This window comes from Ambystoma mexicanum, chromosome 13, assembly GCF_040938575.1.
Source record: "Ambystoma mexicanum isolate Mex_15411 chromosome 13, UKY_AmexF1_1, whole genome shotgun sequence".
Taxonomy (NCBI): Eukaryota; Metazoa; Chordata; class Amphibia; order Caudata; family Ambystomatidae; genus Ambystoma; species Ambystoma mexicanum.
This window is the reverse complement of record NC_090938.1, coordinates 360151970-360166252: the sequence shown is the minus strand read 5'-3', so window position 1 is coordinate 360166252 and position 14283 is coordinate 360151970. Positions and strand designations below refer to the sequence as shown.

Genomic DNA, 14283 nt, shown 5'->3' with positions numbered 1-14283 from the left:
TAGGCCGGGCCCACTCTTGGAGAGAGCAGGGCAAAATGCACCCAAGATCACACAATGACAACAGGCTTTAAAAGTCTTGCAGGGAGTTCAGAGAGGTTTTAGTTAGGCTCAGAAAAGTTTAGCCAGGGTGTCCCAGGCTAACCCAGGTTCGAAAGCCGGGGGCTAAATCTACCCCGTACAGTCGGTTGCAAGGGAAGCCAGGCAGAACATGGTACCTTAGGTGGAAAGGATCCTCCAGCGGGGGCAGTTGTTCCTGGCAGCAGGTGCAAGTCGCGGCGTCGTCCAGAGGAAGAGAAGATCTCGACGTGGAGGAAAGATGAAGGTCGTTGCACTGCCAGGGAAGAAACCAGCCGCTGAGTTTTCCGGTTAAAGGTACTACCCTTTGATTCGCAGTAGTGGTAAAACGTGGTCTCCCCGTTGCCGGGGTGCTTGGCACAGGGAAGGCGGCCACGAGTTGTTCCAGGAAGCGAAAAAGGAAGCAGACTGGTTATCCCCACCAATCGAAGGAAGAAGACTCTCCGGGCTGGAGATCTCCTCTGTCGTTGGGAAAAGTGGTGAGGCGGTTCAGCAGGGCTCCACCGGTGGTGTTGTCGTAGCAGGTCGGCTCAGCTTCTCCCTCGTCGGATTCTTAGGTCCTGTGGCGACTTCTGAAGTTCCAGTCCCCAAAGGCCTGCTTTTATGCAGAAAACCCCCATTCACTCAGCCTAGCTGTCACTCAAACATGCTAAGTGGTGAGCCGGCCGGCTCACCACTTGGGCCAATTAGGACGGAGTGCGACTTGAGTTGCCTAGGCAACTCAGTCCAGGGTGCCTAAACCCACTCCTACACCCCCTGTGGTACCCAGACAGAGTGGCACCACTTTTGGAGGCTTCTGTGGAGAAACCCGCCAAAAAGTGGAACAAAGGACTCCACTTGGGTTGGAGTCACAGAAGAGAACACAAACGCCATTTTAGAACCGAGTCTTGGCAAAAAATACCAACCGGAGAATTAATATTAATTAAATAAACCGGCGGTATGTTCAAGGCTATAGGAATTAAATAATTAAAGTTGGTAGCCTCGAACAATGGGAAAATCCCATAGGAATATATTTGCGTCGAATATAAAAAGTAGTATCCACTGTCACCAGCCAAATCTCGATCAGGGGGGACGGAGACGTGACCCCTCGACTAACAGACCCCGGGGCAGTCGAATTGCCCCGGCCTGTACGTCCACAATATGATGGTTTGTACTGGTTCTGTTCAGAATTTGAGACTAGTAAAGTCAATGGTGACTTTACATGCCCTGGGAGACAGTAGTCGGTCCCAGGGTATGGAGTCTATACCGGGGGGTCACTATGACACCCCTGTGTTACTGCACTGAGGGTGCTGTGTAAACTGCATCACGAAAACACATGAAGCCCTATGGAGGAAAAGACCCCATAGCCCATTAAACACATCTAGAGTCAAAGAAACACACTCAAATCATGCCCAATAGTGAGGGTAAAAGAGTCACTCTTGGCATGAGAAAAAAATAAACCCCAAAAATCCAGCAAAGCTGCTGGGGGACTCACTAGGTTAGGAAATTCAGCCTAAACAGAGAATTCTCCCTAACAAGCAGTAGCACAGATTACACAAAGGGACACAATTTGTGGCTCAAGCAAACACTGACTCAAGGTTTTAGGCAAAAATATAAGTACATTTATTTTTAAACCATTTGTTATTAACACGACACTGCTATTAAATTAAAAACCACACGTTAAATACACTACAACTGACCAGTTCACTTTGTATGGTATGAATCGAGGTAAGTACCCTGTGTTTGAGAGAACCGGTCTTGCGAAACAATACACGTTACCATGGATTCGACTGCGATCACTTTTTGACAGTTCGGTCTACTAAATAAAACGCATATCTGCGGCAAGAAATGCTACCAGGGCAAAAACACACTTAGCACCCGAGATACCCAGAGAGAGTTGGGGGCAAAAATCATAGGCAATATGTTAGGCAAACAGAATTGAAGAACACTCATAGACAGAAATACAAGAGTCAAGAGGCTAGAGCCAGTGTCAATTAGAACCGGGTTCCTGTGTCGAGGATCACACGTCGGATAGTTCGGGATTCAAAGTGGCCAAAGTACTTTAGATATTGTCAAATGTTCGGAAGCAAAAGTTATAAGAAGGGGAAAAATAAGGGCAAGCCTTATAAGCGAGAAATGGGGATTTCACCCAAAATTCCTCAAGCAGGACACAGTACCTTTTCAAAGAAGAAGCTGGTGCCACGGCAGTTGTTCCTGGTGGTTTCCTGTGGACCGACTATTCCAGTCTTCGGCACAAAGAAGGACGAGGAAGAGTGTCTACACCACACAGGGATGAGGCCGGCAGCAGCGACGATGAATAAAAGGTGTGCTCCTTAAAAACAGGAGAGGCTCTTCAGGTGGCTATCCGGACCACTACAGCAGTGTGCAGCGATTTCGACCACGAAGGCGACCTCTGGCTGAAGAAGACAAGCTGGTTATCCCCGCCAGGCTCAAGGGAAGAAGACTCCGGACTGGTTCTCCTCTTAGTCGTTGAAGGGTAGATAGCTCAGGACTGCAGCAGGGCTTCACCGGTATGGGCTAGTTGCAGCAGTCGACCTCTCCTCCGCTTCTCTTTGGTTCCTTGTAGTTCCAGTGGCGACTCTCTGACTTCCAGCCCAAGAGACCTGCCTTTTATGCGAAAATCCCCCATTCACACAGCCTGGCTGTCAATCAAACAGCAGGGGGTTGTCCAGCCCGGACAACCACCTCAGCCAATCATGAAAAAGTGTGACTTGGGTTTCCTAGGATACCCTGTGCAGGGGGTGACTACACCCCTCCCTCACATTCAGCCCACCTAGACACCAAGGCGCCTTGAGGAGGACTTCTTGGCAGAAGCCCGCCAAAAGACAGTGAACAAAGAAGGCAAACCTAGTTTGCCGCGCAAAGTAAAACACAAGAAGGATTTTAACAAAAAGAAATGGCGAATAAAACGCACCGGAGCCAAAAGAAAAAACATTTGGTCAAGCGGGTTTAAGTTCGAGGCTAACACAATAGCCTACAATATTACCACGGTTAACTAAGATAACCACGGTAGAAAATTAGGGTAGTTACCACTGCCACAAGCCATGTCTAAATGTTAAAAAGAGCAAAACGATGCTCTACGAGGTACAGATAAAAAGGGCTAAGAGCTAACCCTTCCAGTACTCCATGTAAGATGGGGTGTACTGGATCTGTGGTTAATTTGACTAAGTAAAGTTAATGGTAACTTTACCCTTTTCTGGGGGACAGTAGTCAGCCTCAGAAATGGAGTCTGTGGGAAGTCTGAACGACAACCCTGTGTCACTGCACAGGAGGTGCTGTGTGACACAAAAGAAGGGGGCTACTGAAGTGGTGTACTCCATAGTCCACAATCACAAAAACAGGTAAAAACACATAGCAAAACACAAGTAAGAGTGGTGAAAAGCTCACACTCTTACCAAGTGCAAAGAAAACAACTCCAGAGATCCAGCAAAGCTGCTGAGGGAGTCACTAGGTAAGAGCAATTAGCCATGAAATGAGAATTCTCCCCAACAACGCCCACAGTTGTTAATGCAAGTGTTTGTTTGGGCCTATCTATGTACTAAGTTCCTTGTACTTAACTACAACTCGCATCTCCCTCCTAAAATAAGCCTGGCTGCTCTGCGATACCATCAAAACCTTGAGTAGTACAGACGTCGGGGCTCTGTATACCAAGTGGATAGTTTTATAAAGTCCTATTTTAAGTGTACGTTAGAAAAACTGGCCTAACAATATGCATTGTAACTTTTGGGTAAATGATATCGGGTGGGATAAGTCGTGCCTATTTGTGGACTATTGCACCAAACACTGAATATCTGAATCATCTGTAAGCATCATGTAGTCCTGGGTGTCAATTATTTTTCTTTATATCATAATGGACATTTATAGGGTAATCCCCACCTATGGACTTTGGGCAATGCTTGCCCTCAAGGGTTCTTTGAAGAGCATGCGCTATGGAACTGCTGTGACAGCACTTTAGGAGGCTCTCGGGTGCACTCCGTGAAGGACACCCAGCCACCATCTTTGGATTCAGCAGGTCTGTATTGGTCCACACAATGGAGCCTTATTGCCTAGAAGAGATGCATCAGGAGGCGGTGGCTGGGCACCCCTCACCTGAGGAGGTGGATACCAGATGTCATCAGGTCGAAGCCATTGACCCGGAAGGGAGGACATCATGTGACTGTTTGGAATGGACTAGACATGGTAGAAAGATGCAGGCAGGATACAAAGATGCCTATTGTTGTATGAAGGGGCAGGTTAGGTCAAACAGAAGTAGGACAGGTTAGTTTGAGAGCAGGTTGGCTTGGGTGATTGGGCATGGTGAGATGCTGTCTGGTTGTTGGCTTGCAAGTCTAAATAAATGGGACCCGACTTGTCCATTTTGGACAAGGCTTCTTAGTCCTTTTTTTGTTTACTTCACTTCGATGTCCCTTCATCCATGTTCAATAGCCCATTACCATATCAGAATATGCATTAGTTCATCAACAAGCCATACCCAGGCCCATCTATGCCCACAGTGACGGAACACCATTGCCTATGGCTTGCGACCATCGCTAGTTACCATAAACCCTAGCGCATACCATTTGTTTGTTCCACAACCCAGTAAGCATCTCGGACTAAACATTGGCCTTTGCAACAGGCCATGCCCAGAGCCATCTTCAATCCCATTGAAGATTCCTCATCACTGGTATCGCGTTCTTTTGCAACACCATTTTTTTCAAAGTAATTGTCTCCGAAGAAATTACTTTGGAAAATAACTCATCAAAATATATATGTGGGAGTTTGGGGTGTAAAGTGTTAAAAGGGGCAGGATGGTGTTGGGGTAGGGGTTATAGGAAGAGGGGACTGGGAGGCCCCTCAAAAAAAGTTGTAGATGTTTTTTCTAAGTTATTTCTTCGGTGAAAATTACTTTGAAAAAACTGTTGTCGATGACGGGACATGACCAGTGACCAGACTCTGCATTTCACCTACCCATCTCCACCATACCTCATGAATTGGACCATTCATCACTTTCCACAGCTTGCAGACATGTCTAGTAGCTACAAGTCTGCAGACGTCACACAGCTCTCTGATTGGTCTAGAGACGGTTGCAGGCACTGAATCAAGAAGAACGTCCGTGGACTGGACCAAGCTATCACAATTTGTTTTTTTTTTAAGCTATTCTTTCCACATTTTATTACAAATCCACCGGACGGATTAACACCAAATTTGCAAAAGCACACTTTAGGGACTAGGCCACCACTCGTCATGCAAATGTTGTGCAAATCCGTCCAGCTGTTCAGGCGGTAGCCACTAGCAACATGTTATTTCCATTCAACTCTTTCTGGATTTTCACACATTTTGGGACCCCACTATAACTTTGCCACCCCGCTTTGCAAAACCCCATCAAACTTTGCTAAATCATTGTCAGGTCTATATACATCTATTTGCAAAGTTTTGTGCAAATTCATCAAATGAAGCAAAAGTTATATTCGCCCAAAAACTGCTCTTTCTCTGGGAAAGCAATTTAACCATAATTACAGGATCATTGTCGCCGATCCTATAAAATATATATATATTTGATATTCTGCAAGTAAAGATCTTGTTCACATAAAAAGAAAATGTTTACAAACAAACATACGGTAGGAAGTTGCGATTTCGAGGTCTTAATCTTATTGTGTATCGAGACATGCCTGGTACACACTTGATATTTTAACAATATTGAGAGCTTACATTTTCACAAATAGTAACCTGCTAAGGCGTAATTGTACTCCCAAAAGATGGGGACATTGTCTATTGGAATGTCGAAGAAAACAGCTTAAATGTCTCCCAAATAAAAAGTTGGTTTACTGACTTTGTGATACACAGGTGCCATAACTGCTAAGTCTGTTCCGTCATCAGCGATTAAAGGAGAGGAAAACCAATATGTAAAGAAATCCTGCAGCACCGACCGAAGCAGAAGCAATGCTTTTTCCAGCACAGGTGAGAGAAAAAGTTGGAATCTTTGAAATGATCTAGCCCTCTTCTCCTGTTATTCATAAAGTACCGACATTGCCGTGAACTAAAGAGGCGAATGTACAATATTGCATGTCCTGGGGCATAGAAAAGAAACGTACACCCTCTTTGGCCTTTTAATTTTACAATACAAAACCCAAACCCCTGCGTGGAATGCATATTGCTCCAATGTAGGAATTTTCCGGCACTATTTCCTGACTTGCGGTACGTTTGCACACCATTTACAATATTTTGCACTCCTATTTTTATATGATTTGTAGTTTTGTTAATAAATATCTTTTGTAGTGTCGAAACATCAAAGATGCATGTAAAGCATAGTTTATTAGTACCACACATCAGACACTAAGACTACAATTCGTCTACACCAACTAAAAGTGAAATCCTGAACGAATTAGACCTATTAGTCCGCTTCTAAACATTCCTACTCAAAATTATCAAATGTTGCCTAATAGGGAATTAAAAACGAAACTGAAATTAGAGTTAACCCTAAATATAGCATGCACTGTTTAGTTTAGTTTAATTAAATAGGGGGTGTTCTTTAAACCTTTTAGAAATTCGGATGTCAGTTAGCACTCCGAAAGCACCATATCCAAACCAAATTGGCTACATAAAATCTGTTCACTCTAGTCAAGGTGTAGAATCCTGCAGCGCATCGCCAAATAATCCAATAATAACCCAGCCAACAACAGTAGAACAAAAATGTATTATTAGAGCGCTGTGCAGAAATGGACAGAGAAGCTGGCATAGTGTCCTTGTTCCAAAACTTGGCCCTCGAAGAACAGAAACCTCAATATTTATAGTGTTGTACACAATGAGACTCCTACTGAAAAGCAACTATTGTAAGGTTATTCACTTACATTAACAATGAACTTTCTAACGGTACGTCCCTCCAGCCTTAGAGGGTATGGCTTTACAGCACCATTCTCACCTTGTCCAATTCAGCTCAGCGTGCCCACTTGACAGAACCATTGCCTTGAAAGCGATCATTTTCTTTATGAATAAGTCTGATCCGGCATCTAGTACCCATGTGGCACTTGTTCTGGTTCTCACACGGCATGGACCTCCTTTCAATGACGAAATTGAGCGGGGAACTTGGCTCACATGCACAGAGCTTGAAGTAGCATAGGGGCACTTGTGTGGATGCCAGCCAATTGGAATCCTCGCTGTGCAACCGCCCTAAACATGGCTGCGGACTCAACATCATCTCACATCATGGCTGCAGCTTTGCTCTGTCCATGGCTCATGTGTGTCTGCGGCTCATGCAAAAATAAAATGTTAGCTTTCACGTATGCCAAGCCCCATAATATTTGTTAGAGCATTCGCCAACTCTTAGTTTACAAAATGAACAATGATTGTATTCATTGGGTAGTTAGGAAAAATATCATTCAATACCAACTAACTACTTTGTGCATTACTTGAAAAGTCATTCTAAGCTTGAAGTCTAGTGTCTCAACCAGACTCCACTGTTGACAAATAGTAATATTGCCATATAATCACATTTGTCTAAGCATGTATAATTGTTTTTAATATGTCTATATTTATTTTTATTATGGCAGCTCCTTCTTTGCTTTTGTATTTTGTAGAATGAATGTAAGTTCATGTAATGTAAGTTCATGTTTTTAAGCCGTATTTGCAACTTAATGGCACATTTGCCGAAATAGTCTTCAAAGACGACATGGATACCCAGCTTAGCACATCTTTTAGTTTTTACGAAACAGAACGTTCAGCTTTTCATTACTGGAGCAGCAATGTATGGTGTTGAACTTAAATGGTTCCTACTGGTTCCAGTCCACAAGTATCACAGGGGCATTTTTCTAAACATTTGAAAAAGGTCTGCTCATCACTAAAAATTGGTTGCATAGAATAATAGAGGCAGTACCCTTTAATTGATGGGCAGTGTTGGGAGTGCACTGGCGAACGTCCAAACCTTCTATTGTGAGAAACCAGAAGGTATTCTCACTCCTACTCCCCTTTTGGATGTTCTGCTGAGGTGACCAGGGAACTGCCAATCACTCTTGGATACTGATCCTGGGGGTGGAGAAGTGAGGGCGGGTCACCTGGGTGGAGGGTCCTTGGGGATTGTGAGTGGGGTACACACAGGTGAGACATGGTATGCCCTTTTCCTGTTGAGGACCAACCTAACCCTCCCCCGACCTTTATCGGTTACTGTAAAGCTGTTCCCCCTCATTTACCCACATATGACACTTGACAATACTGGGATGAGGAAGGGGAGACTAAGAGTAATGAACACTACACCATTTCACCACTTTAGTACTGGGACGAGGAAGATCACCACTAAGAGCTGTGAGGGTCAGTTCTGTCCCTTTAATTATGGCCAGCCAAGTCTCAGAGATCCACACCTGCAGCCTGTAAGGGGGCTGTGTGTGTATAAAGGGAGACCAGTGGAGCAGAATAGGGAGAAACAGGGAGGCATGTGTGGTGGAGACCAGCAGGGGAACTTGCTTGAGAAGAGGCAACCGTGGTGGGACCGGAGGAGGAGCCAGGCACCAGCAAATATCCCAAATGACTTGCAGAGCCCAATGCTAGTGGGCTGTGTGCTTGGTACAGGTCTGGGAGCCTCTGTGACAAAGAGCTAACGGGGAGCTGCAAGCCTCAAAGAAGAGAGGACGCCGCCCGTGTCCGTCAAGAAGCATTTCCAGTGCCGGTGTGCAGAGGGAAATGCACGGCAAAAGAGCAGGGCTCCGAAGGTGGACTTCCCGGCTTCGGAAGCATAGGAAAATACGCAGGAACTACCGAAAGGAGACGCAGAGAGCTGGTGATTGTCTGGTAGGACGCTCAAACACTGGGGTGCTTCTATTAAACAAAACAAATGCATGTTCAATACCGAACTGAATGGAAACCAAGCCTATTAAATACTGAATGGAATAAAACGTTATGGACCAAGCAAATAAAGAGAACAGCCAAGGTGCCCATGTGAAAAAAATACAGAAAAGGGTGCAAGTGTGACAAAGCGATATCCAAAGGTGGGGTATGAGCAAACCTGCTCCCCCGCTCCCCACCCAAGTGAACTTTCTGAGTGAATAGAATGCTTCAAGGCCAAAGACTGGCAAGAGGTGTGTGACACATGATGGCAGAGCCACGAGGCTCACAAAGAGAAGCCAGGGGAGTATAAATCAGCACACAATGGCAAGAGACCACTAAAGAGGAACTAAGTGAAGGTGACTTGGTGCACAGAAACGAGTACCTCTACCATCCTGACATTTGATATAATAAAGTGTTTTATTTTGAACTTTTAGTCTCTGTGGGCCTCATTATGAGTTGGGCGGTAGCGCCGGCACTATTACCGCTGGCGCTATTAGCCCTACCCCCAAACCCTGTGATCCGGCGCAGGTTTGGTGGAACGGTTAGTGCCCATTCCCCATTGGGCCCATTCGGGAATTCCTCATTCCCCATTGGGCCCAATGGGGAAAATTTGTGGTATTACCGCCGGCGGATTTCCCGCCAGCGGTAATAGCGCAGAAAATCGGCAAATTTGCTGCAGATTACCCCCCAGCTCAGAGCTGGGGGGATATCTGCCAAGGCCATGATCTGGTGGACCCTTAAATGCGGCAGTAATGGCGCTACTGCCGCATTTAAGGGTTACCGCCAGACTCGTGATGAGGTCCTGTGTCTTGCTTCATGATGCCCTCACAATATCAAAACATTATAGGTGGATACTTACTTGTATTAGTTGGTTTAATAACATCCTCTCTATGGATCTGCCAAAACTCCTAGGAAGTGTTGCACTGCTCTGGACCAGGAAGTGCATGCCCTACCAAACACCAGGGGGTTGGTTCCATTACTGCAGTGAGAGTACTCATTTTGGTGGGTCTGACGGCAAACCTTTGCTCCCTCTGTATCTGAGGAACACAGTCTTATTTGCTCATTGCAGTGTCACTGTCAAGGACACTACATCCTTCAGGAGCAAGATTTAAAGGTTCTCCAAATAGATCATTGCTGCTATTGACCCATCATGCATCTGCTCTCATTACGAAGACCCCCATCCCACTGCATATGCGGTAGGTGCCTGGTTTACAACTCTCAGCAACGCCTTCACCCTCTCAGAAGGAGAATGTGAAAATGTGTCACCATTACCACGCCTGATGACAACACCTATGCCACAACATGCAGCTGGACATACAACTCTACTATTGAAACCCAACACTCACCATTGTATTAATCAACCAGCCATGGCAAATGGAGAGATGCTGTCCTTAGTACAGTCTTAAATCATGCTGCCCCTTTTCCGGATGTACATGTGTGTGATATATGATATGATAGATTATTTAATACCCAGAGGTTTCGAAGCGCGGACCAAGGGATCAAACCGGTGTTGCTCTGCGTCATCTTGCTTCCAAGGCGATTTGCTTCCAAGGCGAGTATGTTGCCCCTGAGCTATCCTCCCAAGACATAGTGCATGTGCACTATGAATAAACTGTTTTAGTCCACCAGGGCTCTAGTCTCTTATCCCCCTAATAAAGGTGCTGTATGATTTCATCCACAGCACTGCAGCAAAATCCCCCTCTCCCTCCAGCAATAGGACCGCGCTACTGTATGAAATGCCAAGCCCAGTGCTGGCACCCTCCTGTTGTAAAGCACCCTGCTGCTTTAGAGCTAGGTTTGCGCTTTAAACAATAATATAAAGTGAGCATGATGCCATAGCAAAAACATAGCCCATTGTAAAAAATAAAAGGCAATGCCATCTTTCGGGAAATAGAGAAAGGACTCGAGGCCCAGGGACTAATGATTGAGGCCCCAGGAACCTGCGCGTTATATTTGCATTCTAGCCAAAGACGCTTTTTCAGAGCTCGGAAGTGCGCCCTGATACTTCCCAATCAAGGCACAACGGAGCTGGCATTGCTTCTTTGCTATCCTGTGAGGAGAAGCCACGGTTTTATCACCAAATGCTGTGCCCTGGCATTCCTTTAATGCAGAACTCTGACCTACAGATTTCAGAAAACGCCAGTGAATAAAGTGCAAGCTTGTGCGAATAAGTGAATAACCACATGCACATTTGAAATTGTGTACGAGACGAAGCTAAAACTCTGTGGCCCATGAAATAATGGGCACTTTGCATATGGTGCTTGTTATGTCATGGCCTGCGGTCACGCGGCCCGTCTCTTTTATTACCATTCAGTCACATTGCCACAACATGTGACCTTGGCACAAGCCCTGGGAGATACCATGTGTTAGGCTCTCGCTCATCCACACACATTCATATGCAATCATGAGACGGATCCTTGCCTGCTGTAAACTATCTTTATTCACTCCTATATCGTAACTGCCCTTTTCCTCCTTGGCTCCTCCCTTTCCGCCCTCTTCCCGCTTCTCCCTGTGTCTGTGTTCTTAAAGGGGCTGTGTCCCTTTTAATCATGTACAACACCTCCCCCGTGCTTAACACGAAAGTCCAGTTACATCTGTTCGATGAGTCTCACTGGTTTCTTTATTGTTCTGGGATGTCTCCCTGAGGATTCCCTGCTTTTGCCAGCGTTTCCACTGGGGGCTCTGTTTCTTCTTCCTTACTCGGACTTTCAGCTGCGGCCTCCTGTGTCTCTGGTTCTTCAAGATATTGGGCCTCATTACAAGTACTCCGGTCCGGAATTAACACTGCCGGTAAAACCATACCGGCACCGTTTGCATGTCCGCGCAATCATGACCCGCGGCCCCGGTAATAGCACCACCCTAAACCGCCACCGCGGAAATAGGGTTCCCCTTAATTCCGCCTGCACGGAAACCCCTCCGTTACCGGCAACACGAAACACTGTGAGCATCACAACTAGCGCGGACACGGAAATACCGGGAAAAAAATGGCGGAAATACCGTGATCACGGTGGCGGAACCGCCGCCACCGCGAACATGGCGTTATACACTGCCGGCTGAACTGAATCAGGGCACAGGTGCACCAAATCAGCCCAGCTGGACCTAGCAGGCCACTGGGAGCCTACAAAAGGGCCACACCCAGCCCAACACAACACAGAACCATGCAGGCAGCAGGGCTAGTAGCACTGGGACTGGGCCTACTCAACCAACAGGCAGTACTGCACATGGTGGCAGCAATGGCGCAGAGGAGGAGGCGTAGGCGGAGGAGGCGCAGGCGGCAACCAGCCAACCCTGCAGCTATGGCAAACCCCATTGCCCAGCCAGCCCGACCCCGCCGCCAGCCACCAATACCACGCATCAGGGCCTCACCCTGGAACCTCACCCCAGGACAGATCCACACCCTATACCGGCTGGACCGTGCAACAATCATGCACATCACCGCCATGATTGAGGACAACATCAGCAGCCTAATTGACACCCCCACTGCCATCCCCCCCCTCTTGAAGGTTGTCTCAGTTCTGCATTTCCTTGGCACTGGCACCTATCAACACACGGTTGGTGAGCTGCACGGCATATCACAACCGTGTTTCTCAAAAGTCCTGGTACAGGTACTGGATGCCATGTTGCGCCATGTGTCGGAACACATAGCCCTACCCCGCACCCTCCCCGGGGTCATTGCCACCAAGTTGGCCTTCCATGCCATAGCAGGCATGCCAAATTGCATAGGCGCAGTTGACTGCACCCACGTCGAGCTGACAGTACCACATGCAATTGAGGCGGTGTTCCGCAATAGGAAACAGTATCACTCTTTGAATGTCCAGATGGTTTGTGATGCCATGCAACTGATTACACACTGCTGCGCACGTTTCCCAGGCTCATCACATGACTCAATGGTACTGCGGAATTCCACGTTGCCACGGTACATGGAACGCTATGCCGGACAAAGCACGTGGCTATTGGGTGAGTACAGCTGACGATGCTACAACCCTGTCGGAGTGGTGTGTGTGTGTCCAGGCAATGAGCATTGTGAGTGTGCCGCTGTGACCGCACATGCATCACCCCCCTTCCATCTACCAAATACACAGCGGATGCCAAACATCATGAAGGAAGACATGACAGGGCACCACAATGTGCCCGTGCACACGCTGCCACAGCCAATCCCGTCACTGTCCCATGAACCCTGTGCCACTGCAGACACCCACCCTCAATTGAAACACTGCCCCAAAAAGCACGAGAGGCGTGTAAATGATACGAGTATTTACTACTTCCGTACAGTGGAGTCACTCTGCCATGTGTGGACAGCACTGCACCATGACATGCACACAATCAAATGTCACCCCCAGTGCACAGCAAACATGCAAGTTAATGTGTAGGCCCATATGCAGTCAGCGACATTCCTCGTGATGGCCAAAACATACCTCCAGACACTGCATGGTTCATATGCATGAATGAATGATGATACAAGAATGCACAGCAGCAGATGAGGACATGATGCCACAAACACTGACATGTTCCCCCATCTACATCCCATGTAGGTGATGCGGGATATGCACTCACGCCATGGTTGATGACACCTGTACGGAGACCAAGGAACAGGCATGAAGAGGCATACAATAGGGCACATATCCGCACACGTGGAATGATTGAGAGGACATTTGGACTGCTGAAGGCCCGTTTCCACTGTCTGAGCAGATCTGGCGGATCACTGCTGTACAGCCCAGTGAAGACGGGCAAAATCACGCTGGTATGTGCCATGCTGCACAATATATGCCTGCGCAGGAACATCCCAATGCCACCAGACGCAGATGAGGAAGATGGGGATGGGGATGGGGATGGGGATGGGGATGGAGATGGGGATGGGGATGGAGATGGGGATGGAGATGGGGATGGGATGGCACCGCCTCCCCCTGGGGGTGCACATGATGGCCAGAGAGCACGGGATGCCCTGATTCGCATTTACTTTTGAGTCACAGCACATTCACAGTAATGCAGAAACATGGTGACGACAATGAATTAATAGTTGCACTGCAAAATAAATGATCAATGTCCACACATGTATGTCTTGATTTGAAATGGTGATGTATTGATGTAATAACAACAGGGAAGAAGGTGCATTGGTTAGGGAAGCTGTACACCCGGGGCCACCCACCACCCAAACGTGCCCACCCCCACCCAGAGCCCATTGTCCAAACCCCCAAAACTACCTACCCCACCACCCAAACGTGACCACCCCTCTCACACCCTTGTAGTCCACATGTGTCCTGCACTGCCCCACACACATGCCATCACTTCCGTGTGCGCTTCTGTGCAACCTTGCCCAAGGGACCCGTTAGCCTACTCGAGCGCCTCCTTGGACTGGCAGTAGTGGAGCTGGATGGGGTGGTAGTGTTTGATTGGCCAGAATCAGGGATTGAGGGC

The 14283-nt window shown here is 47.2% G+C and overlaps 1 protein-coding gene across 10 annotated transcripts in view; it reads left to right on the top strand.

The window, feature by feature from the left end:
• The window catches only part of LOC138521215 (zinc finger protein 566-like), a 332766-nt gene that overhangs the window by 203864 nt on the left and 114619 nt on the right, over window positions 1-14283 (top strand). For 8 of the 10 annotated variants that reach the window (XM_069633873.1, XM_069633869.1, XM_069633867.1 and 5 more), the window contains one exon: window positions 5899-6012. The exons of the other annotated variants lie outside the window; for them this stretch is intronic. In XM_069633873.1, coding sequence (XP_069489974.1) covers window positions 5899-6012 — 114 coding nt within the window. The remainder of the gene's footprint in view (window positions 1-5898; window positions 6013-14283) is intronic. 10 annotated transcript variants of the gene reach the window in all.